The 27424-nt window shown below is 47.8% G+C and overlaps 1 protein-coding gene across 2 annotated transcripts; it reads right to left on the bottom strand.

Moving 5' to 3' along the window:
- Window positions 1-270: 270 nt before the first annotated feature.
- LOC113451101 (radial spoke head protein 3 homolog B-like) lies at window positions 271-27047 on the bottom strand. 2 transcript variants are annotated; one of them, XM_087922561.1, is made up of 9 exons: window positions 26846-27047; window positions 23651-23738; window positions 22038-22179; window positions 20200-20345; window positions 16922-17125; window positions 13098-13260; window positions 11755-11841; window positions 7495-7832; window positions 271-1731 (listed from the first exon to the last, which is right to left on the bottom strand). In XM_087922561.1, exons 1-8 carry the CDS (start codon window positions 26977-26979, stop codon window positions 7513-7515), a joined length of 1284 nt encoding a protein of 427 aa, XP_087778687.1. In that variant the 5' UTR covers window positions 26980-27047; the 3' UTR covers window positions 271-1731; window positions 7495-7512. The 2 variants fall into 2 exon arrangements, with proteins under 2 accessions (XP_087778687.1, XP_026578242.1); XM_026722457.2 differs by having other exon boundaries at window positions 7508-7832; window positions 26846-27046.
- Between the last annotated feature and the right edge of the window lie 377 nt (window positions 27048-27424).

Below are 27424 nucleotides of genomic sequence, written 5' to 3'. Positions count from 1 at the left end.
TCATGAGGGTGAAGATCTATCTGTTCCTGACTTTTTGCCAAGTAATTACTGCTACAGTGTGGGCATTTGGAAGATATCGGCCTGGCAACTCTCCAAGCCTGATAAAAGTAGGTGGGGTTGTAAATCACTCTTGAAAGATTGTTTGCCGGGACTTCGCTGCATGTGGACGAGAGGATATTCGCATTAGCCAAATAAAAAGGGGTTTTGTCGGGTTGAGGGGTCTGCTTTGCGATTTGGTGAAGCCCAAGTCAGAACACATCACTCCAGTCATTTTTGATTTATCTCTTCAGTTATTTTTTTATATAAAAGAAAACAGAAAGTACAGAAAATACAGAAAATACATCTCGCCAGAGACAGGCATAAAATACAATGCAACTCAGCCAATCCAGTATTATCCTAACATTTGTACAAGGGCTATTATTTATACGTGGGTGTGCATACACACTCCTCTCCCAGCACTTCTCGAAGATAAACAGAAACAGAACAGGGTGAACTCACCATCTAAGAATACAACCAGTAACTACTTCCAAAGAACCATTTGCAAAGAGGAAACAGGGAATGCTCGAAATGAAATCCTTTTAACGTTGTCCATCGCCTCCTCTGTGATTAAAAGTTTTGCAAGAGAGAAAATTTTGCAATTCCAAAGGCAGGATTCCTTTTGGCTGAAGTCACAAAAACAATTCAGGCTTAGGGCAGACAAGCACATTTTACAAACTACCTTTTCTTAATGTGTGTGTGTGTGTTTTCCTTTCTTTTCGGTCCCAGGTCAACTCCAGCAAGTATAATACGAAACGAAAAGAATTTATTTAACTACGGTTAACTCTTTGCAACAACAACAACAACAACAACAACAAAACCCAACCCTGTAAAACAGAATCTGGTTGAATATTATCCTTATTGGAATCCTCTTAAAAAGGAAAAAAAACCGTTCGAAGCTCAGCTGAAATTCTATTTTCCGGTGTTTCCAAATGGACTTAAAAGAACAAAACAAAGGCCCCCCCTTCAGGTTGCATTCAGGACTGCAACCTTTTTTCAATTTGTGATTCCACATTTTGCACAATCAAGGCAGGAGGTGGGTTGCTACCGGTTCGCCCCGGTTCACGTAAACTGGTAGCTAATTGGATCCTTTTTAATTACTGGTTCGGTGAACTGGTAAATCCCGCTCCTGGATGGCCTCGCCCACCCTGCCCCTCCCCGGAGTCCCCACGGGGCCCATTTTGGAGGCACGGAGGCTCGGGAAGGGCAAAACATGGGCCTCCTGGAGGCTCTAGAAGGCCGGAAGTGGGCCCGTTTCCAGCCTCCCGAGGGTCTCTGGAGCCTGGGGAGGCCATTTTCGCCCTCCCAGAGGTTCACAGAAAGCCTTTGGAGCCCAGGGAGGATGGAAACAGCCCCCACCTCTGCTGTGGTGCAGGAGGCCAACTAGGCCACACCCACCATGGCCACACCCACCCAGCAACTGGGCAGAGAACCAGTCGCTAAATTTTTTGAGGCCTAGCCCAGAATAAAGACAAATATAGAGTTTGAAAGAGAACTGTTAAGAGAATCGTGGAAAAGGAAGCCGAGAAGAGTTTCCTTTTGCTGTGGGGCTAATAAGCACATAAATTGTTTTGCGGGGAGGAACCCTATAACTTTCCATTTATTGCTTTGTCCACCGTAGTAAAATAAATTCGATAATTTGCCAATTTTCAGAGGCTCGTTTAAGGGGCATCGCCTTCTTCCTGCAGCCGTTTCCTGAAAAGAGACAGGGAAAAATGCATGATTATTAACTGTGCCCCTGAACGCATCTTTTCAGACCCGGGTGGGCCCAAGAGGAGCCTGGCAAGGAAACCGGGGTGATGGTTTTTCACCCACCGACTTACCAAGGAATTTAAATTCCTTCTTCTGTGCAGGTAATCCCCAACTTATGACCACAGTGGAATCCAACGTTTATGTCCTTGAGTGAGAAATTGGTTGCCCCGCTATATGACCTTTTGTTGTGGTTCGCCGGCAGCAGGTGCGGATGGCTGAGGTCTCGGAGAGCGAGGACTCAGGTGAGGGGCCTGCGTGGGATGCAGGGATGGGGCTAGGACCATCAGGGGGTGGGGTGCTGCCTTCGGAGACGGTGGAGGCTGGCAGCAGTGAGGAAGAGGTCCCCGAGGAGCCTGTGCTCAGTGCATGTGCGTGCAGAGCAGCTCGAAGGAAAGAGCAGCTGCAACAGCATGGGCGACTAGGGAGTAAGGCTGCAAGGGGATGGCCCCTCCCTTAAGGGATAAAAGCCAGACTGAGAGACCGGGTGTCATGCTCCTGGTGGAGACTGACTCTGAGGAAGAGGAGGAACAGCTGACAGGGAGAGGAAGTGTGGCTCCAGAGGTTGTGGAGGAGGCTGGGGGAAGGGCAGAGGCCGGCTGGGCAGTCAGAGGAAGACCCAGGCCCATCCCCTCTCCATCCTAGGGCACGCAGGGAGGAGAGGATAAGGGAGCAACATGAATGGCATGGTCTACTGGGGAGGAAGAGGCCTTGATCCCCTTCGTGGGCTGCAGATGTGACAACTGAATAAGAGGGCGGACATGCGTATTGGCAAATTCTGGAAACAAAGCATGGAAATATCTCTAGTTTATGGTTCCTCTCCGAGTTTGACATCCTTCCCAGTGTGTGTTATCTGTAAATATCCTCCAGCACTTATCTTGCCTGGTTTGTGTTGCTTTTTCCCTTCTTCTTATAACTTTTTGTGTGGGAGTTTTTTTTTGTCTTCCGTCAAAGATATTCGGAGCTTGAAAACAAACTGAAGGAATAAAAGGGGCTTCACCTGTTTTCTGTGACTGTGTTTGTTTTGTATCCCACCCTGGGTTATCACACCGGGATTCTTTGCAAAGAAGTTCTTGCACTCAAGCCTTGTGGATGTTTGGACTCTCTTGGTTGGCGTTTGGAGACTCTTTGGGTTTGAAATATTTCTTAGTAACTTCATCTAGTGTTCTTGGCAGCCTTGCACCACCTAGGCAAGGCTCGTTCTTATCAGAGACAATTAGTTTGAAACAGCCTTTTAACCGAGAAGGAAGGGAATACGTAAAGAATCATTAAAAGGCTTTGCTTTTTATCTTTGTTTGGTGTTTGTTTACTTGGAACAAGGTTTGGGTCAGAACACCTTTTTTGCCACTGTTGTTAAGTGAATCCCTGCAAGTTATGAAGTTAGCAACCTGGATGTTAAGTGAATCTAGCTTCCCTCATCGACTATGGGGCTCGCCTGACTCCTCCGGGATGTTGCGACCATCGTAAAGATGAGTCTGTGGTCATCGCGCCCAAATCTGGATCACGCAATATGGGGGTACAGCAAATGGTCGTAAGGATGAAAACCAATTATAAGTATATTATTTCACTGCTGTTTTAAGTTTGAATGTTCATTAAGTGAACTGTTGTAAGTCGAGGACTACCTGTAGTAGAGGATATTTGTAAGTCGGGGCGGGGGTGGGGTGTTGAATTGTGTTCTATCTCAGCTTGGTCCAGACATCTCAGGACCCAACTAGGTGACATCATCAGTGCAGGATGATGTTCAATTCAATTTCCATTTATTGCAGTTTATTATAGACCAGAGACCAGAACAAATAAAAACACTCCATGAGCATCCAATTAAAAATTCTAGAAAAAAATAAATAAATACGAGATAAAAATTATGTTAAAATCCAGTCTGTGAATTACACGCAGCCTGTAATCTTCTCCATTGTCCCCACCACTCTCTGTAGGGACTTTCTATCTGAGGCAGTGCAGCCACCAAACCAAACAGGGATGCAGTTTGTTAAAACACTCTCAATTCTGTTTTTATTAAAAGTGGCCAGGACAGAAGGGAGAAAGGTGTGCTCTCCTCATCCAGTGCAGGAAGTACTACTACCCAGAATCTAGCCACCTGGGATGACGTTCATCGCACTGATGTTAATACCCAGTCGGGTCATGAGATGTCCGCCAATCCACCACTGAGCTCAGAGACACCACAAATTTGCTTTGGTTCCAGTTTGCCAATGGAAAAGAATCGATTCAGTTCTGGATGCAAATCCATCGGTTAGACCTGCGAACAAACTGGGTTTGCCTTGGTTCCTTAATGGCGGTCGATGGTGGCTAAGCAAGGCTCGGAAAGACGGAAGTGGGCTGGAGATAGATTTCTCCAGGTGTGGGGAACAGCTTTCCCAGGGATGGAAGCAAAGATGGTCTTCGGCAGGTTCTGACCAGTTCTGGGGAACCGGTAGCGGAAATTTTGAGGAGTTGGGAGAACCGGCCAATGCCACCTCGGACCGGAGATTTTATAGTCTCCTTCCCCTGCTACGCCCACCAAGCCATGCCCACAGAACCAGGATTAAAAAAATGGAATCCCAACACTGGATAGCAACCCCCATCAGAGAGCTGGTAGAAACCATCTACAGTTTAGGGGCCTGGAAAATTCTTTCTCGCTCAGATCTTGGGTGCTTTGGGCTGATTGGCAACCACTAAGAGACTAACAGAGGTGGAAGGGACCTTGTAGGTCATCTAGTTCAACCCCTCGAGCACGCAGGAGACCCTTCGCCATTCCTGTCCAATCTCTTCTTGAAAGCCTCCCCCAGGGATGAAACTCCTACAACTTCTCTTCCATGGGTTGATTGTTCTCCCCGTCAGAAAATGTCTCCTTATTTCTCAGGTTGAACCTCTCCTGGATCAGTTTCCATCCATTCTTCCTTGTCCGGCCTTCGGGGGCTTTGGAGAATAGCTTGACCCCTTCCTCCTCCTCTCTGGGGCAGCCCCTCCTCAAATATTGGAAGACTGCTCTCCTGTCTCCCCTGGTCCTTCTCTTCCCTAGACTAGCCAGGCCCAGTTCATCGTATGCTTTAGCCTCTTTCTTTCTTTCTTTCTTTCTTTCTTTCTTTCTTTCTTTCTTTCTTTCTTTCTTTCTTTCTTTCTTTCTTTCTTTCTTTCTTTCTTTCCTTCCTTCCTTCCTTCCTTCTTTCTTTCTCACCTTCCTTCCTTTTCTCTCACTTTCTCTCACTCTTTTTTCTTTCTCTCCTTTCTCTCCTTCCTTCCTTCCTCTTTCTCTTGTTCTTTCCTTTTCTTTCTCTCCCTTTCCCTTCAAACATTGGATCACTGCTCTCCTGTCTCCCCTGGTCCTTCTCTTCCCTAGACCAGCCAGGCCCAGTTCATCGTATGTTTTAGCCTCCAGTCACTCTCTCTTGCTTTCTTTCTTTCTTTCTTTCTTTCTTTCTTTCTTTCTTTCTTTCTTTCTTTCTTTCTTTCTTTCTTTCTTTCTTTCTTTCTTTCTTTCTTTCTTTTTCTCTCTCTCTCTCTCTCTCTCTCTCTCTCTCTCTCTCTCTCTCTCTCTCTCTCTCTCCTTTCTTCCTTCCTTCCTCTTTCTCTTGTTCTTTCCTTTTCTTTCTCTCCCTTTCCCTTCAAATATTGGATCACTGCTCTCCTGTCTCCCCTGGTCCTTCTCTTCCCTAGACCAGCCTAGGCCCAGATCCTGCAACCGTCCGTCGTGTGTTTGAGCCTCTTCGTTGCTCTTCTCTGCGCTCTTTCCAGGTGCTTTGGGCTGATCGGCAACCACTGAAGGCCTAACACACCTTCTCCAACCAAGAGGCATGGGGGATACACACCCACCAAGCTTCGCTGAGGGCGCCAGGTTGGGCACGCAGAGGAGGAGGACTCTGCTTCACAGCACCTGCCATCAGCTCTAGCCAAAGAAAAGGCAGATCCGTTTTGGTTTCCCAGGGCTGCTAGTGACATCTAGTGGTCGAAGCAGGTAGTCTCTTCTCTTTTTCTAAAGCTGTGTAGCTGGAAGGGACCTTGGAGGTCTTCTAGTCAAGCCCGCTGCTCAAGCGGCAGACCTTATACTATTTCAGACAAGTGGCTGTCTAGTCCTCTTTTTAAAAAACCTGAAGCATCCACAACTTCTGGTGGCGGGCTGTTCCCCTGGTTAATTGTTCTAACTCTCAGGAAATTTCTTCTTTCGTTTCTAAGTTGTTTCTCTCCATGATTAGTTTCTACTCATTGCTTCTTCTGCCTTTAGGTGCTTTGGGGAATAGCTTGACTGCCTCTTCTTTGGGGCAGCCCCTGAGATACTGGAAAACCGCTATCCTGTCTCCCCTGGTCCTTCTTTTCATTAGATTAGACCTACGCAGTTCCTGCAACCGTTCTTCGCACGTTTTAGGCTCCAGTCTCCTAATCCTCTTTCATGTGATAAGAAGAGACTGGACAGCCATTTGTCCAGAATGAAATGGGGTCTCCTGCGTGGGCAGGGAGCTGGGCTAGAAGATGGATCTGGACAGACTAGAACCCTGGGTCGTATCTAACAGAATGAAATTCAACGTAGACAAAAGGAAAGTCCTACACTTAGGCAAGAAAAACCCAAAGGACACATACAAACTGGGTGAAACCAGGCTCAATAGCAGGAACTGGGAGAGGGATCTTGGAGTCTTAGTGGACAACCAGCTAAATAGGAGCCAGCCGTGTGCAGCAGCAGCCAAAAAATCCAATGCAATCCTAAATTGATTTAACAGAGGGATACAATCGAGATCAAGGGAGGTACTAATACCACTCTATAAAGCCTTAGTAAGGCCACACCTAGAGTACTGCATCCAGTTTTGGCCACCACATAATAAAAAAGATGTCGAGACTCTAGAAAAAGTACAGAGAAGAACAAACAGGATGATGAGGGGACTGGAGGCTAAAACATACAATGAACGGTTGCAGGAACTGGGCCTGGCTGGTCTAGTAAAGAGGAGGACCAGGGGAGACACGATAGCGGTCTTCCAATATTTGAGGGGCTGCCCCGGAGAGGAGGAGGGGGTCAAGCTATTATTCTGAACTAGAGGATTTACAGGGTCCCTTCCAACTCTGCTAATCTGTGAAATGGCATAGGGTCTCCTCTTGGGCGAGGGGTTGGACTAGATGACCTACACGGTCCCTTCCAACTCTGTTAATCTGTTAAATGGTGTAGGGTCTCCTGCTTGGGCAGGGGGTTGGACTAGATGACCTACAGGGTCCCTTCCAACTCTGTTAATCTGTTAAATAGTGTAGGGTCTCCTGCTTGGGCAGGGGTTGGACTAGATGACCTACAGGGTCCCTCCCAACTCTGTTATTCTGTTAAATGGTGTAGGGTCTCCTGCCTGGCCAGGGGTCAGACTAGATGACCTACAGGGTCCCTTCCAACTCTGTTAATCTGTTAAATGGTGTAGGGTCTCCTGCTTGGGCAGGGGTCGGACTAGATGACCTACAGGGTCCCTTCCAACTCTGTTAATCTGTGTAATGGCGTAGGGTCTCCTGCTTGGGCAGGGGGTCAGACTAGATGGCCTACAGGGTCCCTTCCAACTCTGCTAATCTGTGTAATGGCGTAGGGTCTCCTGCTTGGGCAGGGGGTCGGACTAGATGACCTACAGGGTCCCTTCCAACTCTGTTAATCAGTCTGTTAAGACCTCCAAAATCTGTTATTCTGATAGAAAGTAGTCAGCCTTCAACTGCAGAACCACAGAGAGCCACCTCAGCCTTCCTGGGGCCTATTTGTACCTCAGAGGCTCACCACATTCACTGGGGCTCCGACCCCAAGTTCTCTGGCTGCTTGGCTTGGCCTTGGTCATCTTCCGGTTGGCCAGCGGCTTGCCGCTGTTTGGAGGTTTCGGCTTCTCCAGGACCTTCCGCCTGACTGACCGGAGCATCTGGCTGGGCTGAGCCTTCAGGCCGGTGGGGAACCCCCAGCGGTCCCGAGGTCCGGGTCTGCAGGGGGGCCGCGGCCTCTGGTCCATCCTCCGCTTCCTGGTCACTCAGCTGGGGAGCTTCCGGGGGTGGAGGCCAGGCGCCGTCTTCGAAGGCCTGCAGCCTCCTTTGCACCACGTCGCGGATTAAGCCTAGAGGAGGGAGGAGAAGGGATAGCAGGAGCCAGGGCGCTTCTATACCGCCTCACAGGGCCTTCCAGCCCGCTCCGAGGGAGGGACAGAGCCAGGCTCTTGCCCCCAACAATCTGGGTCCTTGTTTTACCGACCTCGGAAGGATGGAAGGCTGAGTCAACCTGGAGCCTGGTGGGATTGAACCGCTGGCAGTGAGCCGTGAGTTCGCCTGCAATACTTCGTTCTGACCACTTCACCACCACAGCCCTTCCTTCCTTCCTCCCTCCCTCCCTCCCTTTTTTCCTTCCCTCCCTCCCTCCTCCCTCCCTCCTGCCTTCCCTTCTCCTTCCTTTCCTCCCTTCCATCCTTCATCCCTCCCTCCCTCCCTCCCTCCGTCCATCCTTCCTTCCTTCCCTCCCTCCCTCCTTCATCCCTCCCTCCCTCTTTCCCTTCCTCCTCCTTACCTCCCTCCCTTCCTTCCTTCCTTCCCTCCCTCCCTCCTTCCTTTCCTTCTCCTTCCTTTCCTTCCTTGCTCTCTCCTCCTTCCTCCCATCCTCCCTTCCTTTCTTCTTTCTCTCCCTCCATCCTTCCTTCCTTCTCTTTCCTTTCCTTCCTTCCTCCCTCCCTCCTCCCTCTCCCCTCCTTCCTTCCTCCCTCCCTTTCATCCTTCATCCCACCCTCCCTCCCTTCCTTCCTTCCTTCCTTTCTTCCTTCCCTCCTTCCTTCCCTTCTCCTTCCTTTCCTTCCTTCCTTCCTCCCTCCCTCCTTCCTCCCTCCCTTCCATCCTTCATCCCTCCCTCCCTCCCTCCGTCCATCCTTCCTTCCTTCCCTCCCTCCCTCCTTCATCCCTCCCTCCCTCTTTCCCTTCCTCCCTCCTTACCTCCCTTCCTTCCTTTCTTCCTTCCCTCCCTCCCTCCTTCCTTTCCTTCTCTTTCCTTTCCTTCCTTGCTCTCTCCCTTCTTCCTCCCATCCTCCCTTCCTTTCTTCTTTCTCTCCCTCCATCCTTCCTTCCCTTCTCTTTCCTTTCCTTCCTTCCTCCCTCCCTCCTCCCTCTCCCCTCCTTCCTTCCTCCCTCCCTTTCATCCTTCATCCCTCCCTCCCTTCCTTCCTTCCTTCCTTCCTTCCTTCCTTCCTTCCTTCCTTCCTTCCTTCCTTCCTTCCTTCCCCTCCTTCCTTCCCTTCTCCTTCCTTTCCTTCCTTCCTTCCCTCCCTCCCTCCTTCCATCCTTCATCCCTCCCTCCGTCCATCCTTCCTTCCTTCCCTCCTTCCTCCTTCATCCCTCCCTCCCTCTTTCCCTTCCTCCCTCCTTACCTCCCTTCCTTCCTTTCTTCCTTCCTCCCTCCCTCCTCCCTCTCCCCTCCTTCCTTCCTCCCTCCCTTTCATCCTTCATCCCTCCCTCCCTTCCTTCCTTCCTTCCTTCCTTCCTTCCCTCCTTCCTTCCCTTCTCCTTCCTTTCCTTCCTTCCTTCCCTCCCTCCCTCCCTTCCATCCTTCATCCCTCCCTCCGTCCATCCTTCCTTCCTTCCCTCCCTTCCTCCTTCATCCCTCCCTCCCTCTTTCCCTTCCTCCCTCCTTACCTCCCTTCCTTCCTTTCTTCCTTCCTTCCCTCCCTCCTTCCTTTCCTTCTCCTTCCTTTCCTTCCTTGCTCTCTCCCTCCTTCCTCCCATCCTCCCTTCCTTTCTTCTTTCTCTCCCTCCATCCTTCCTTCCCTTCTCTTTCCTTTCTTCCTTCCTCCCTCCCTCCTCCCTCTCCCCTCCTTCCTTCCTCCCTCCCTTTCATCCTTCATCCCTCCCTCCCTCCCTTCCTTCCTTTCTTCCTTCCCTCCTTCCTTCCCTTCTCCTTCCTTTCCTTCCTTCCTTCCCTCCCTCCTCCTTCCTCCCTCCCTTCCATCCTCCCTCCCTCCCTCCTCCCTCCCTCCCTCCGTCCATCCTTCCCTCCCTCCTTCATCCCTCCCTCCCTCTTTCCCTTCCTCCCTCCTTACCTCCCTTCCTCCCTTCCTTCCTTCCTTCCTTTCTCTCCCTCCATCCTTCCTTCCCTTCTCTTTCCTTTCCTTCCTTCCTCCCTCCCTCCTCCCTCTCCCCTCCTTCCTCCCTCCCTTTCATCCTTCCTCCCTCCCTCCTTCCCTTCCTTCCTTCCTTTCTTCCTTCCCTCCCTCCCTCCTTCCTTTCCTTCTCCTTCCTTTCCTTCCTTGTTCCCTCCCTCCCTCCCTCCTCCCTCCCTCTCTCCCTTCCTTCCTTCCTTCCTTCCTTCCTTCCCACTTAGACTTATATCCTGCTCCCCAGTGCTTTCCCGCCCTCTCTAAGCGGTTTGCAGGGTCAGCCTCTGGGTCCTTCTTTTCCCAACCTCAGAAGGAAGGACGGACGGCTGAGTCAACCTGGAGCCGGTCAGGATCGAACTGCTAACAGCGAGCAGAGTCAGCCTGCAATACTGCATTCTGACCACCGCGCCACCACGGCTCTTAGAAGAAATCTTATAAGTCAGGAGATCAACCACAAAGCAGTTCTGAAATCCTGCAAGGACTTTGCGGGTGACCGTAGCCAAAGCACAACGGCTCCCCGTCTCCTAAGGCAGCCATGGAACGAGAGGGGACTTTCTTCCACTCCAGAACCCAAGAGGGATCGGGCAGGAACTATGACTGCCGGTTGTCGACCTATCTCCACAACTGAGCCCAACATTTCTGTTGCTAAGTCGTTAAGTGAGTTTGGTCTCATTTTACGACCTTCCTCACCAGGGTGTTAAGGGAATCTGGCCTTCCCTGTGGACTCCGCTTGTCAGAAGGTTGCCAAAGGGGACCTTGCGACGTCATAAATATGAGTCAGTGGCCAAACATCCGAATGTAAATCACACGTGACCATGGGGAAAACGGTCACAACTCCCTGTTTTCAGGGCCATCGTAACTTCAAATGGCCACTAAATGAATGTGTCAAGGTTCCGGTAGTTACCCCCATTTAAATCCTGAGTCTCTAGCCAGATTTTCAAACTTAAAGATTTATTAGGAGTAAACATGTCGGCATTGTCTGGGTGTAGCTGACTCTGAGACAGGTTATTCATTGTCACCCTTATTAACCCTGGTTCTCCCCCACTCCCTGAGTGTGTCATAAATCATATTCTCCAATGGGACACATCCATAGCCAAGAGTCATCAATCATGCTCTCCAGTTAGAATTTTGCCCGGCAAAAACTTCAGTCACTTCGAAACTATCTTTGAAACATTTATGGAATGCAAGCTGCTCGCTGCTACCCCTCCCTTTCTGTTGGCAACTCTAGGAAGACCACATAAATATTTTAGGAGTTGACAGAATGGTTGCAAGTCAAGGTGTCAACTCATAAAACATTTTGTATGCACGTTTTATAGTTGCCAACAGAAAGAAGGAGGCAGTTTCAAAGATCAGGCGGCACTGTGGAATCGAAAGTACGTTCCATTCATATTTTCTTCAAAGACTGATTTGATGACCGAAGCTTCTGCCATGCAAAAATCTAATTGGAGAGCATGATTGATGACTCTTGGCTGTGGACGTGTTTCGTTGGATGATACACCCAGAGGGGGTGGGGGGGAAAAGCAGGAACAAGGGTGACAGTGAATTACATATCTCAGAGTCGGTTATGCCCAGGTTAGTGCCGGACGTAGAATGTTACCTCCAAATAAATCCTCTTTAGGTTTGGTAGTGTGGCTCGAGGCTCATGATTTAATTGGAGTAACTGCCGGAACCCTGACACAAGGTATTTGATACTACTGGTGTCTTGATTTTGGCCGCGAACCTTCCAGCAGTCAACCTAAGAGATTCTCTTTCCAAGAGAGCCCAGCCCAGCCCAACTCTGTATTTACAAGGGGGCTCCTCAATGGGGAGGGATGGGTCAGTTAAGAGGGAGGGTCCTTGTTTCCTTTGGACAACAGGGGAGGACCCCCCTCACCACCCAACGGTCGGGGAATGGATCCTTACTTACTATCAGCAAAGATTCGGCCGAGGGACCTTCTCTCCAGCAGGTCTTCCATCTTATCCATGATCCATGGGACGAAGCCCGTCTCGATGTCTGGGGAGTAGCAGAGAAGGCGTCACTGTTGCAAGGTCTCTGTTTGCCAAGGGATGGAGCACAAGGCCCATCGTCCCTGGCTGCTGTGGCCTAGGGCCGCATCATAACCTCCGTTGACCTACAGAGAGCTATTCTCAGGCCACCAAGGAGCTCAACCCTGGGTCAAAACCCGACGATGTCATCCGTGTTATGCTGTAATTTCTATAGTGATGTCACGAATCATGTGGCCTCCATCCCCACCCACCCCATTCACCAATGGTCACATAAGGACAAAGGAGACTCTACAGAATAACATCTGCATTTCCTGCATTGGACGAGGAGGCCACATCCTTCTCCTTCTGTCCTGGCCACTTTTTACAGAGGCCCGACTGAGAAGCGTTTTAACAAACTGCATGCATCCCTGTTTGGTTTGGTGGCCGCAGCGCCTCAGATAGAAAGTCCCTACAGAGAGTGGTGAGGACAACAGAGAAGTTCATAGGAAGCTCGCTTCCCGTTATTCAGGATGCTGCTTATAAACGCTATGGGCTTAGAGCTCAAAGCATTGTTAGAGACTCCGCACCCATTTTTTATCCGCCTCCCTGTAGACGCTCTTAGTGTAAGCCTTTAAAAAGAAACACACACACTTATAGGAATTTGGAAATGAGAAAAATGTCAGAGTATATTCATGAACTGGAACAGAGCTTGGTAACAAGGCCAGCCGATGAATAGGCATAGCAACTAAGTCAGCCAATGAGGACTGTTTGGAAACTGACACTAGAAGTAGCCTAGGTGTGGCTCTACATCAAACTCTGCAGCTCTGAAGCTATGTTGAGCTCTGAGTCTGTCTAAATAAAACTGCTTCTCTTCTCTGCTCAACTAAAGTGAAACTGATGTCTGCTTCTGAGCTCCTGAGTTGCTGTTCTGCTCTGTAACATGTCTGTTTCAGTTTGAGTTGGCTCCATGTTGGAGAAATCTACAACTGGTATTGTAAAATTTACTTTACATGTTAATAAAGAAGTTAAACGAAGCCTCAGCCGTCTGTGTTTACTTTTCTGGGGCTGAATTTACGCTGCGCTACTCCGAACAAAAATGTTGGATTCTGCAAAAAGAAAAGGTTGAAACTGAACGGTCCTTCTGCCTGAGCTAGCATTGAGGATCAAAATGGGATACTAACGCACGAAAGACCTCCAACCCACTTTTCCAAATCTACCATAGGCAGGCAATTCCCAGCACCGAGCGGGGAAACCCACTCTCCCCCCACCACACCCGTCCGGCACCTCTTTCCACCGGATCGTAGAAGTATCCGCTGTCCCGGAGGCTGCCGAAGACGGACGGGATGAGATCGGAGAGGTAGTGCTGGGCGAAAGCTCGAGCGGCAATCTTCTCCGCCGTTTCTTTCTCCTTCTGCAGGATTTCCATCTGTTGCTTTTTACGGCGTTCCTGCAGAGGAAAGGAGACGGATGGTGCAACTGGGGTTCCTTGAGGGGTGTGTCCAGCTGACCCTTCGGCCTTTCCTGCCCAGAGTCAACTGACCGTTGACACTCGTGTCAGAATATTAATGAACTGGCAGAGACATGGGTAACAAGGTCAGCCAACGAGAGCTGAATTGGTGACTGAGACCGGAAGGAGTCTGGGTGTGGTTTAGCTCTGTGCTCTCAGCTCTGAAACTAATCTGCTCTGAGCTACGAAGCTGCTCTCTACTGCTCTCTCTATTGGAAGAACCTACTTTGGTATTGTACATTTACTTGTATGTTATTATGAATATAAAGAAGTGAATGAATCCTGCTGAATCAGTCATCTCTGTGTGTGTTTCCTGGATTTGATTTTCTGCTGCAAACTCTTAACAACTCATGTTTGGCTTGAACTGACATTCCCAGAGTGTTCTTCCCTGTTTCCATGTTTAATGGCTCTCCTCTGTAATTCCCAGATCTTAAAAGAAGGGAATGAGGAGGGGGTGGCATTCAAGACCCCGCCCCAAGGCATCACCCAATCAGCTTCCTACCCATGCTTGCACCGCACAGGAGGAGGAGGAGAATGAGAAGAGGAGGAGGAGGAGAAGAGGAAGAGGAGAAGGAGAAGAGCAACAAGAAGAAGAAACACTGGGTTTCCGGTTTGAGCTTCTTCGGCGACAGACCGAAATCCGCGATCATGCGTGGTTTTGATCTGTGCTTGCCGCTGGAGCGCCCTGAACTGGCTGGTTTTGGGGCTAAGCCACCCCGTAGAGATGGTGAAGAGGAGGGAGACTGCCAGCAGGGTCGAGAAGAGTCGCATCTCTCCTCCCCAGCTGGCCATTACTCCTTTTCCCGAAGCAGTTGCAGCGGTGGTCAGAAATGGCCACCACAAAGAAGAACTTGACTGGAAAAGAATGTGCAGGAGGAAGATAAGAAGAGAAAGTTTTGGCTGACCGGGTCGAACTGAAAAAGCAACAATATAAGGTACCCTGGAATTTGAATTATAAAGAATAATATTGCTCCCAAAGAAGACTTTGAAGTGGCGAATGAGAGAGGGAAGGGAAAGGATTTGGTTTTTATTCCTTTTCTTCTCTATATTGACAACTAAGAGATTTAAGCAAGAAATCAGCAAAAATCCACTTTGACATTAACAGACATTTAAGCGGAAAATAAAATGTCAAATAAAGATTTCTGGATTCTCAAAAACGTTTAAAAGAAAGAAAAAAAAAGAGTAGGATCTGGAAAAATGGAGGAGACCACCTGGAAGTGAAAGGAATTAACAGTGAAATTTTAACAAGATTCCTAAAAGATACATTTTAACTGAAACCTTGTAACAAGATAATAGAACCCCAGGAAGAGAAAGTGGAAAAAAGAAGCAAGAAGAAACAGCTTTGGATTATTTGGATTACTTGGTGATTTTTGGATTTTTGGCTATTGGATCTAAAGGACTAAAATTAATCGGGTGGTTGTTTAAAAGTTTTTAAAATGGTATCACTCTTGGAAGAATTGAGAATGGAACTTAAAAAACAGAAAGAAAATGCACCAGAAGGAAGAGGTTCTTTTCGCTTCGTATTTTGATTTTTAGAAATGGAGATCCTGAACTATGAGGAACAACAAGAAATGCCTGTTGAACAAGAAGGCCGGGACAAAGAAGAAGCCATCTTCAATGACCAAATATTTCTATGCGGGGAAAAGAAAAGAAAGGGGGGAAGAGATTGAAAACTTTAAGATTTGAAAAAACAACCCCCCCAAAAGAATACTTTGAAAAGTAATTACAATATTAGGAAGAAATAGAAGAGAGGATTACAGAAGAGAGAATCAGAATTAGAGAGAGAAGGGTCAAAAAGGGAAGGAGAAGAAGAGGGGAAAGAGGGAAAGGAAAAGAAACTATAAAGGACAGAAACAGGATATAGAGAAATAGGGAAAATGTACAAGGATTAAGGGTATAAGCCTATTTAGAAGACACAGGGATAATGGGTGAAAATTTAATTGAAAGGGGGATTCTGCAAGGGTACATAAGATAGTATTGTTATATTAGAAATAGAAATGAACTTTGAAAATACGAAACAAGTGTGATTAAAATAATAGATAAAATACTCATTGTAATGTAATGGAATGTTTAATAAATGTTAAAGATGTTAAAGATTATAACTAACATTAATGATAGAGCTGAATTGGAATAGAATAAGTATTTTATTTATTATTGTTATATATATATATATATATACTTTCTCTTTAAGAACTTAGTGCATATTTTAAGAATGTATCAAGCAGAATTTGACTGGATGTTACGTGTTATATTGAATGTTGTAATTGTAAAGGCATGAACTGAAGTTTAAACAAGAGTTGAAATGGATAAAAATTAAAAGATGCAAAGGTGTCATACTCCAATCAGTAACTACAGTAACATTTGCTAGACCACTACTCAAATACAGCTCATCAGTCTGAAACCCACATTACGTATCGGATATTAACACAGTGAAGAAAGGCCAGAAATATTTCACAAGAAGAGTTCTCCACTCCTCTACTCGTTGCAGAATACCTTATGCCACCAGACTCGAAATTCTAGACCTAGAAAACCTAGAACTACGCCGCCTTCGGTCCGATCTAAGTATAGTATATAAAATCATACATTGCAATGTCCTACCTGTCAATGAATACTTCAGCTTCAACCATAACAATACAAGAGCAAACAATAGATACAAACTCAAAATTAATCGCACCAAACTTGATTGCAGGAAATATGACTTCAGCCACAGAGTGGTCAATATCTGGAATACTCTACCTGACTTGGTGGTTTCTTCCCCAAACCCCCAAAACTTTTAACCTTAAGACTGTTTACTATTGACCTCACTCCTTTCCTAAGAGGTCTGTAGGGGGCGTGCATAAGCGCACCAACGTGCCTACTGTCCCTATCCTATTGTTTCTTTTATTTTTCTTATATGTACCCATTTCATGTATTCATAACTATGTTTATACTTATACTCGTTATCTTGTAAGCAATTGACAAATCAAAATAAATAAATCAAAATAAATAAATAAAATACAGGGGAAAATTTTGTTTAATGAGAAAAGAAAATATGAAATTGAAACAGAACAGACAAAAGTATAAATATAATGATTAGAAAGATATTGAAACCTGGAAAAAGATATATATATAATTGAATTTAGAAAGGAATGAGATAACTAAGAGTAAGATTGAGAAAACTAAGGGAAAGGAAAAATTATTGAGAAAAATGTTAAAATAGTAATAAGATATGGAATAGAACACAAAGATGAATATGAAATTGAATTTGTGTCTGTATGGAGAAGTGATAACTCGGGACCATGCTATTCTCAAAAAAAGAAATTTTACTTGTATTATGTTTTGTGAAAACCCAAATAAAATGTTTATAAAAAAGAAGAAGAAGAAGAAACACCGCAGCCATCATAAATATGAGTCAGCTTCCAAGCTCCTGAATTTTGATCAAGTGACCGACCACGGGGATGTGGCAATAGCCATAAATGTGAAAAAGGGTCGTAAGTCAATTTTTTCGGTGCTGTTATAACTTTGAATGATCGCTAAACGAACCCTTGTAAGTCGAGGACTTGGCTTTAAAAAGAATATGCTTTCTTTGCCGCCTTGCCCTGCCCTGCCCTTGTGCGTGTACCTTTTCTTCGCGGTGTCTCCTCTCCTGCTCTTCAAGGCGCTGGACCTCGGCGAGTTCTGCTGCCCGCATTTCCAGGAAAGCGTACTGATGTGCCCGCAGATCGGCCAGTTCCTCTTCCTCCATCACCTCCAGCAGAGCCTGCTCGATTGTTTTGCCCACCAAGACTTCCAGCATGGGCCGGACTTCGATATCAAAGTCAAAAAGCTGAAAAGCGGGACGCGGGAAACATTTATTCGATTCTACACATTTCTTTTCCCCAAAAGTTCCTGTGAAAATTTTGAGAGAACCCCCCCCTCCCGGTAGGCTGCCCAAAATCACAGTGGGAAGCATCTTCCCCTTAACAGCCACACGATGGGGGTCCAGGATCTTGATTGTTGAACAAAATGTGATTGTTAAGCGAGACACCTTGTGACGGCTTCGCTCAACGACTGCCGTCCTGGTGTCAGCTTTGGAAGCCTGATTAGCTGGAGCCTGGGAAAATGGGAGGGGGGAATTTCTTGGAGTGAAGACAGAATAGCATTCTTTTTCTAAGTCAAGGTCATGTTATCTCTGCACCTGGGTGAGAGGACATCTCAAGTTGGGACGGATGGTGACTGGGGCTTGTGGTGGAATGTAGGGGTGCAGGACGGTGGTGGGATTCAAAACATTTTACCACCGGTTTGGTAGGCATGGCTTGGTGGGTGCGCTTTGTGTGCATGCACACACTTTGTGTGTACCTGTGTGCCAAACTCGCACTTTCTGTCATCTGCACCTCTATAACTGTCTGGTTTGGTTCTGCAACCCAACAGGACAGACACAGACCCCAGAGGATAATTAGGACTGCAGAAAAAACAGTTACTACCAACCTGCTTTCCATGGAGGACCTGTATCCTGCGCAAAGTCACAAAGAGGGGTGTGAAAATATCTACGGACCCCTCACATCCTGGACATAAATTGTTTTAACTCCTTCCCTCAAAACGATGCTATAGAGCACTGCACACCAGAAGAACTAGACACAAGGACAGTTTTTCCCCCAACGCCATCACTCTGCTAAAGAAATAATTCCCTCCACACTGTTCAATTATTTACAAAGTCTGCACTACTATTCCTATTAATCTTCTCATCACTCCTTATCACCCATCCCCTCCCACTTGTGACTGAATGACTGTAACTTTGTCGCTTGTATCCTTACGATTTATATTGACTGTTTCCTAGTATGATTTGATTGCTTATTGTACCCTCTGACTATCATTAAGTGTTGTACCTGATGATTCCTGACTCTTTGACGAATGTATCTTTTTCTTTTATGGACACTAAGAGCATTTGCACCAAGACAAATTCCTTGTGTGTCCAATCACACTTGGCCAATATGGAATTGAATTCTATTCTATTCTATTCTATTCTATTCTATTCTATTCTATTCTATTCTGTTCTGTTCTGTTCTGTTCTGTTCCGTTCTATTCTATTCTTATTGTACCCTCTGATTATCATTAAGTGTTGTACCTGATGATTCTTGACTCTTGAAAAATGTATCTTTTCTTTTTATGTAGACTGAGAGCATTTGCACCAAGGCAAATTCCTTGTGCGTCCAATCACTCTTGGCCAATACAGAATTCTATTCTATTCTATTCTATTCTATTCTATTCTATTCTATTCTATTCTATTCTATTCTATTCTAATCTAATCTGTTCTGTTCTACTCTATTCTTTGCGTAGGCTCAGAGGCATTCCAACTCACCTCCTGCAAGCCTGCACTCTCCCGGTTGCTTCGGCAGCTGCCGCGCAACACTCAGCTGAGCCGCGCGAAGCAGCTGCACTTCAAATTCAGCAGATCAAGGTGAGTGAGTGAGCCCAGGCAGGCAGGTGGGCCCAACAGCGGAGCAGTGGAGAGAACCGCTTTGGTCTCTGCTGCTCATCGCTGCTACTGGCTCGGCCAAACTGGGCCGAACTGGTAGAATACCACCACTGGTGCAGGGGGTGGATTTGTCATATTTTACTTATTGGAGGGAAACCCAGAACTTTCAGATTCGGGTTTTCCCCGATGTGCCAGTATAACTACTCTAATAAAAGGAAACCTTGAGAAGATGTCTGTCTCGGAGTTGTAGGTTGGAGTGGAGGCTTTCGGACACCTGGCTTTCCCAGCGGCGGTCGTTAAGTGACCGCGTGGGCCTTTTAAGCGGAGCTCCGGGCAGAGAGGCCTGGGCCTCTTGGCACCCCAGCCCTCTCCCCATTTGAGTCGTGGTGAATTTGAGCCACGGCGGCGCAGGGGTTAGGATACGGCATTGCAGGCTAACTCTCCCCACCGGCAGCCGTTCGATCCTGAAAATATCTTGCACGGACTTGATTTGGTTACCGCACGGGTGTCGCACTCGATCCCGTCGCGTGATGTCACGGGGCATATCCTGATGGCGGGATTTTGCCACTGCAGAGCCGGGGGGGGTGGGTGGGCGTGGCCTGTCCGTGATGCATCTGGCTCATGGGCCGCCTGTTTGACCACCCCACCCCGGGTTACAGTGGGGTGGACAGCCAGGGATGGTTAATGTCACCCTTCAAGATTTTCTTCCTTTGCTTCGCCTCTTTCGGCTGTCATAAGTAACGGGGGGAGGAGGGGGTGGACGTGGTTGTGGGAAGCGAGCTGGAGGTGTTACAAAACAGAACCGTATAAATTGCTTAGGCTTCTACCCTACATGATGCTATAAGCAACTTTTTATTGGATGAGCCAATTGAACTATTGGGGTTGAGAATGTTGCCATCATTTTGTATCAGCGGTGGGATTCAATTTTTTTTTTTTACTACCGGTTCTGCGGGCATGGCTTGGTGGGCGTGGCAGGGGAAGGAGACTGTAAAAATTCTCCAGCCAGAGGTGGGATTTGCCGGTTCTGCAAACTACTCAAAATTTCCGCTACCGGTTCTCCAGAACTGGTTAGAACCTGCTGGATTCACCACCTTCTGCTTTGTATATGTGATTTACGCGCCCATTTTCTCAGATTCAGAATTCTTTCGTTGCTACCGCTTGATTTCCAGTAAAAGGTATCTTTTCTCTGATTAATGGAGTGTAAGTATTTCTTTCTTGGATTTTGAACGGAGCACCAGCTGACATTTAAGGAGGAAAGTACAACTTAAGGATTTGCGCGTGGGATGATCAGTTCTGGCTTTGCATCCCTGCTAAGCACCCCTGACCGCTCCTAAAACTACGCCTTTCTCAATGAACGGAGCTAAGGATAGTTTCTATTTAGTCTAAATTTCTACTTAGTTTCTCCTTAAAGGTTTTAAGTGGTGGCCCTTTTCGGAAACTGGTACCTCTCCTTCCCATATCTGTGTGGCCACGTCTCTGCCAGTCTTTGCGGGGATGAAGAGTGGCGTGGCTGGCCGGTCCAGGAAAGCATCCGTTTGACACTCCACATCCACCTCGATGATGCGGTCTGACAGCTCCTCCAGGTACAATTCTGAAATTGCATTCGGAGAGCTGTTACACTCGGTCCTTAACATTCAACGAAAAGACATTCCTGTTTAAGCACTGCAAAGAAGACATGAGTGTGTGTGTGTGTGTGTGTGTGTGTGTGTGTGCATGTGCCACTTATGAGAGAGAGAGAGAGAGACAGAGAGAAAGAAAGAGACAGAGAAAGAGACAGAGAATAGAATAGAATAGAATAGAATAGAATAGAATATAGGATTAAAGTAGAATAGAATATAGGATTAAAGTAGAATAGAATATAGGATTAGAATAGAATAGAATAGAATAGAATAGAATAGAATAGAATAGAATAGAATTAGCATAGAGTAGAGTAAAATAGAATAGAGTAGAGTAGAGTAGAATAGAATTAGAATAGAGTAGAGTAGAGTAGAGTAGAATAGAATTAGAGTAGAGTAGAGTAGAGTAGAATAGAATAGAATTAGAGTAGAGTAGAGTAGAGTAGAGTAGAGTAGAGTAGAGTAGAGTAGAATAGAATAGAATAGATTAGAATAGAATAGAATAGAATTAGAATAGAGTAGAGTAGAGTAGAGTAGAGTAGAGTAGAGTAGAGTAGAGTAGAGTAGAGTAGAGTAGAATAGAATAACAGAGCTTGGAAGAGACTTTGTAGATCATCTAGTCCAACCCCTTGCCCAAGCAGGAGTCCTTACACCATTCCTGACAAATGGTTATCCAATCTCCTCTTTAAAACCTTCAGTGTTGAAGCACCCCAATGTCTGGTGGCAAGTTGTTCCACTGGTTAATTGCTTCTCTCCTTGCTTCTTGTCCTGCCTTCAGGTGCTTTGAAAAATAAGTTGACCCCCCGCTTTTCTTTGGGGCAGCCCCTGAGCTATTGAAACACTGCTATCCTGTCTCCCCGAGTCCTTCTTTTCATTAAACTAGGCAAACCCAATTCCTGTAACCACTTATCGTAGGTTTGAGCCTCCAGTCCCCTAATCCTCTTTCTGGCTGTTCTCCGCATGCTTTTGTGCTGACCAAGGCTCCCAGAGAACATAATTAAGCACAGACTTAGTTAAAACGACTCTTGTTTTATTTCAATGCTGGGAATTATTTTCATTCCCCGCTGGTAAGGAGTCCCAAATAGTCGCTCGAGATAAGCACCCACCTTTCTCTCCTTTGAATGGCTGCCAACAACTAAAGGGCCAATTGAACTGTCAAAAACCAACCGAAGAACAAAGTCCACACAGAGCTTCAAGGTTTAATTCTAACAGAGTGAATGACTTTGCTTCCTGCAAAGGTTTCGTCATTGAGGTCTGACTTTTATCCCATATGGGAGGGACAATCACCTCCCAGCCTTACTCCTGAGTTGCCCCTTTTGTCTTAGCTGTTCTCACCTTCTAGCAGCTCTATGCAAGCATGCACTGGGAACAGGCTTCCCTTGTTCCTCTGCCTCGCTGCTGCCAGACTTCGAAGGCTCCGGAGGCAGCACCCCACTCCCAGATGGCCCCGGGCCCTATCCCTGCATCGGATGCAGGACCCTCATCCAAGTCCTCCCCAGACTCCCAGATTGGTCCCCATTCTTCCCCACCGTCCGATTCCGCTGCTGTCTGTACCGGCTGCCGGTGAACCACAGATTCTGCCAGATCATAAAAGACCCTTGGTTTTCTACCCACCCCACCCTGCCCTGTGACTTAGAGCGTGGCATTTCACTGAATCTTTACGGTACCCGTCTGCACATCGACGTGGCGCCTTCCCTCCAGGGGCTCTGGAGTCCTTGTCCGCAGCTGCTCCTTGGCTCTCTTCCTTGCCAGCATCTTCCGATGAGCTTCACGCTGCCGTTGTAACTCCAGAGGATCGGGCTCACTGCACTGGAAAGCCAACCCACAACCGTGTGGTCAAGTGTCGGGGAGTTCTAAAGACCTTTCCTAACAATTTGCGCCCAGAATCTTGATCGTTGAGTGGAAAAGTGGTCTGTGATGACCCAAAGGGGCGTGGCACTAAGGCAACACAGCCAGATAATCAATAAGAGTCCCTTGATTATCTCCAACTTTGCCCCCAATGTCCAGGTTACCTTCTGGCTGGAGAAAAAACTCTCCCGGGAACAGCCTTTGACTGCAGAGAATTAAGTCCAAAACACGATCAACACAAACTGTAATTTAAAGTCCAAACCAACCAAACTGAAGTAATTAGTTTGGCAGGGCAGGAGAAGGAATTTCAGACTTGAAATCACGGCAAAACTCACACAGTTGGGAAGATGCCAGGAACACAGATAAGCCAACAACAACACAAGATAAAGTCACGTTTGCTCCCAGCAGCCTGCCGCATGAAGCTTGCATCTCTTTTAAACTCTCTTCCCAGCTGTGGCTAATGAAGGGAATCAGGGCCCTTTCCGCCCCGGTAAGCCACCCAACTTACATTGCTCCCTTCTCCCTTCCTCCCTGCATGCCCGAGGATGAAGAGGGGGTGGGCCTGGGTCTTCCTCTGAACTCCCTTGTTCTACCTCTTCCCTGCTCTGCCCAGCCGGACGTTGCCCTTCCCCAGTTTCCTCCACAGCCAACAGAGCCACACTCTCACTTCCTGTCAGCTGTTCAGCTTCCTCTTTGGATTCAGACTCTGCCAGGGGCATGACACGTACATTCGGCAAGACACCTTGGGGTTGCTTCGCTCAATGACCGCAACCCTGGCCTTTTTCAAGTTGCAGTTTTCAAGCGACCACCTGTGTCGTTAACTGGAGATTAACGCAATTTTCTTGGGTGGATGGAAGGAGCCCGCTGGCTTCCAATGGACAAGCCGAGCGCCGTGGCCAAAGAAGAACATGGGAAGGGCTAAAGTTGCACGGCAGGGAAGGGTTGGGTTAGATGCCCTCTAGGTCCCTCTCCCATTGCTTTTAAGAATGAACTATTCCCCACCTTCACAGCAAAACCTCTTCCCCAAACCGCTGCCTTGTAAAAAAATAAATAGGCCAGTCTAAGGATGGTTTTGGATCTGGATCTCCCCGTGCCAGTCCAATCCCACCCCGCTATGCTGCCAGGACCCCTTAGTCCCAGGGCTGTGTCTCTTCCACCTCCTCTCCTCGCAGTAGTATTGGGGTTGAGGAGAGAAAAATCTGGCTTGGGCCGCTCTGGGAGGCCACGGAGGAGGCCGCAAACTCGGCGCTCCAAGTTGGCATCTTCTTGATCCAAAAGCGGAGCTGGCATACATTTCCCCACCAACAACACAGTTCCACCTCGTTCCAAACATTTTCCAAACTACTTCCTGAGCGGGCCTCTTTTCAAAAACGGACCCCCCCCCCCCACCTCCCAGAGTAAAAGACAAAAAGTTGAAGGAAGAAGGACCCACCCAAGGTAACACGTGGAGGGCATACGTGTTGCCACGAACCACTCTCCGCTCGTACATGAGATTGGCATAGCGAACCGGCTCCTCCTCCCTGGAACGATAAAATTCAAGAGAACGTCAACAAGGAGATATTAAAATAAACATAAAACACCGAAACTTGAAGCTGGCCAAGTTTAAAAACCGGACGTGGGGGAGTTGGTGTTCAGCCTCGTATGATGCCAGCCAAGAGAGAGGAAAATTGGGGCTAGGGGTAATTGTGTGAAAAAAAATATCCTAGGCTGACTTCTCAGCATTTAAACCAATGTTTGTTAACAAGGGTGGTTTGAAGATGGGTGGGTGGGAGTCGAAAGTCCATCCATCTTCAAATCGCCGATATTGACAAACACGGATTTGTGGGGTGAAGAGCAAGCCAAAAAAGATCGTTGCTAAGGCATGATAGTCTTCTTCTAAGATTTGAGGGGCTGCCCCCCCCAAAAGAGGAGGGGTCACCCTATTCTCCAAAGCACCAGAAGGCAGGACAAGAAGCAATGGGTGGGAATTAATCCAGGAGAGACACAACCTGGAATTAAGCAGAAACTTCCTGACGGTGAGGACAAAACGTAGAATAACAGAAGGGACCTTGTAGGTCATCTAGTCCACCCCCCCAAGCAGGAGATCCTGCACCATTTCTGACAGAGGGCAGTCCGGTCTCTTCTTGAAAGTGTCAAGTGATGGCGCTCCCACAGCTTCTTTCTTTCTTTCTTTCTTTCTTTCTTTCTTTCTTTCTTTCTTTCTTTCTTTCTTTCTTTCTTTCTTTCTTTCTTTCTTTTCCTTCCTTCCTTCCTTCCTTCCTTCCTTCCTTCCTTCCTTCCTTCCTTCCTTCCTTCCTTCCCCCTTCTCTCTCTCTTTCTTTCTCTTTCTTTCTACCTACCTACCTACCTACCTACCGACCTATCTATTATCAGATTAACACAGTTGGGAGGGACCTTGTAGGTCATCTAGTCCAACCCCCCGCCCAAGCAGGAGACCCTACACCATTTCTGACAGAAGGCAGTCCAGTCTCTTCTTGAAAGCCTCCAGGGATGAAGCTCCGACAACTTCTTTCTTTCTTTCTTTCTTTCTTTCTTTCTTTCTTTCTTTCTTTCTTTCTTTCTTTCTTTCTTTCTTTCTTTCTTTCTTTCTTTTCCTTCCTTCCTTCCTTCCTTCCTTCCTTCCTTCCTTCCTTCCTTCCTTCCTTCCCCCTTTTCTCTCTCTCTTTCTTTCTCTTTCTTTCTACCTACCTACCTACCAACCTATCTATTATCAGATTAACAGAGTTGGGAGGGACCTTGTAGGTCATCTAGTCCAACCCCCCCCAAGCAGGAGACCCTGCACCATTTCTGACAGAAGGCAGTCCAGTCTCTTCTTGAAAGCCTCCAGGGATGAAGCTCCCACAACTTCCAAGGGCAACTTCTGTTCCATGGGTTGATTGTTCTGTCAGAAAATTTCTCCTTATTTCCAGGTTGAATCTCTCCTTGTTCAGTTTCCATCCATTATTATCCATTAGAATAGAGTAGAGTAGAACAGAACAGAATATTGGAGAATCGAATCGAATCGAATCGAATCGAATCGAATCGAATAGAATAGAATAGAATAGAATAGGAGTTGGAAGGGACCCTGGAGGTCTTCTAGTCCAGCCTCCTTGCTCAGGCAGGAGACCCTAGACCATAGCAGACAAGTGGCTGTCCAGTCTCTTCTTAAAAAGCCCCCAGTGACAGAGCACCCACAACTTCTGGTGGCAAGCAGTTCCACTGGTTAATTGTCCTCCCTGTTAAGAAGTTTCTCCTTAATTCCAGGTTGCTTCTGTCCTGGATTAGTTTCCATCCGTTGCTTCTTGTCCTGCCGCCTTCAGGGGCTTTGGAGAATAATAACGGAGAATAATTAACCAGTGGAACAGCTTGCCTTTAGACCAGGGGTGTCCAACCTTGGCAACTTTAAGACTTGTGGACTTCAACTCCCAGAATTCCTCAGCCAGCAAAAAGAGGTGGAGCTTTTGCCTCACAATCAGCAAAGCTGGCTGAGGAATTCTGGGAGTTGAAGTCCACAAGTCTTAAAGTTGCCAAGGTTGGACACCCCTGGCCTAGAAGGTGGAGCTTTCGCCTCCCAATCAGCAAAGCTGGCTGAGGAATTCTGGGAGTTGAAGTCCACAAGTCTTAAAGTTGCCAAGGTTGGAGACCCCTGCTTTAGACGTTGTGGGTGCTTCTTCACTGGAGGTTTTTAAGAAGAGACTGGACAGCCGCTTGTTTGGAATGGTAGAGGGTCTCTGGCTTGAGCAGCGGGCTAGACTAGAAGACCTCAAAGGTCCCTTCCAACTCTGCCATTCTGTTAGTAACTCTGGCTGGTCGGCGGTGCCATTTTCAAGTCGATTCATGTTCAGCCCACGAAAGCCACTTTGCTGTCGTGGTTAAGCAACCGGCAGACGTCGAGTTCGAGTCCTGCCTTAGGCACAAAACCAGCTGGAGGGGGAGGGGACGGGGTGGCGCCGGCTCATCCAGGCTGCTCCTGGGCCCCCCAAAAAAGAATCGAACCCAGAACCCAGAGAGGTGGAAACTCTACAAACCAGATCGCTAGGTGCTCTTTAGGGTTTGGGGAAGGCTGGGGAGAGAAATGGCGTGTTTTAAGAGGAAGGGGGAGCTTTGCTTTCCTGCAGATGGCTTGACCCAACAGGCCTCTCCCTGCCTTCCAAAGTGAGGCTGGATGCCTCCCTTGTAGTTTTAACAGAAGAACAGAATTGGAAGGGACCTTGGAGGTCATCTAGTCCAACCCCCACCCCACCCCCGCCAAGCAGGAGGCTCTATGCCATTTAACAGATTTACAATCAGTAGAGACCCTGTAGGTGGTCATCTAGTCCGACCCCTCACCCAAGGAGGAAATCCGACACCATGGAACAGATTAACAGTCGGAAGGGACCTAGTAGGTCATCTAGTCCAACCCTCCACCATTTCTTAGCAACAGCCAAGAGGGGTTGCTCTCTAGATTTGGGGACCCCTGTTTGGGGAGCTGAGGAGGGGGAGGAGGGAGGAGGAAGAGCAAAGCGGGAGGATCTGGGGAGTGATGCCAAGGGGGGTTCCCCTTACCCCCACCCCCAAGAGGGGCAACACCCCACCTCTCTCTCTCCCCTGCCAAAAAGCTTTGGGGGAATTCTGAGACCTCCCCCTCAGCTGGCTGGCTGCTACTCACAGCTCATTGGCCTCCAAGGTCGTCCGGTACCGCTGGCGGTTGGGCACGGCCCGAGGCTGGCTGCAGTACGAGTAAGTGCCTGTAGCCACCCCGGCTGCCTCCTCCCGGTTGACCAACACCGAGGTGGACGCCATGCTGACCCACAGCCGCCCTCCGCTGGCTCAGAAGAGGCCTGGCTGGCTGGCAAGTTGGCTGGCAACAATCCTCCTTGGCAACGGTTGCCCGGCGACCTGGGACAGGCTCCTAAGCAATGGTCGCCAAGGTAAACTGAGCCCGCCCCTCCCAGCAAGCGGACAGCTGGAGCTGGCCAGGCCGAGGAGGGCAAGCAGGCACGGGGTGGGGGGGGGGGGGAGGGCATGCCCAAGCAGGCACCCATGTTCTGCCAGGGGCGGGGCCTTTTGGGTTTGATGGACAGCCCAGCCGAAAAGGACTCACACCTGTGCACCTGTGGAAAGGGGGGGCGGGCTGCAGGATTCTGCTCTCTCTCTCTCTCTCTCTCTGTCTGTCCTCTCTTTTTCTCTTTCTGACTCCGTCTCTCTTTCTGTCTCTTTCTGTCTCTCTCTCTTTTTCTATCTTTCT

The sequence above is a fragment of the Pseudonaja textilis genome, chromosome 1, assembly GCF_049901715.1.
Source record: "Pseudonaja textilis isolate UNSWEBS1 chromosome 1, rPseTex1.2, whole genome shotgun sequence".
NCBI classification, from domain to species: Eukaryota; Metazoa; Chordata; class Lepidosauria; order Squamata; family Elapidae; genus Pseudonaja; species Pseudonaja textilis.
The sequence above is the reverse complement of the archived record's forward strand: the minus strand, read 5'-3'. Positions and strand labels throughout refer to the sequence as shown.

Coding starts and splice junctions, on each gene's coding strand:
- LOC113451101 (XM_087922561.1), bottom strand. CDS start 26,979: ATGGCGTCCACCTCGGTGTTGGTCAACCGGGAGGAGGCAGCCGGGGTG. Junction 11,842..13,097: donor CTACGATCCGGTGGAAAGAG/GTGCCGGACGGG, acceptor GCTACTCCCCAG/ACATCGAGACGGGCTTCGTC. Junction 7,833..11,754: donor CGGCCGAATCTTTGCTGATA/GTAAGTAAGGAT, acceptor TCCCTCCTCTAG/GCTTAATCCGCGACGTGGTG.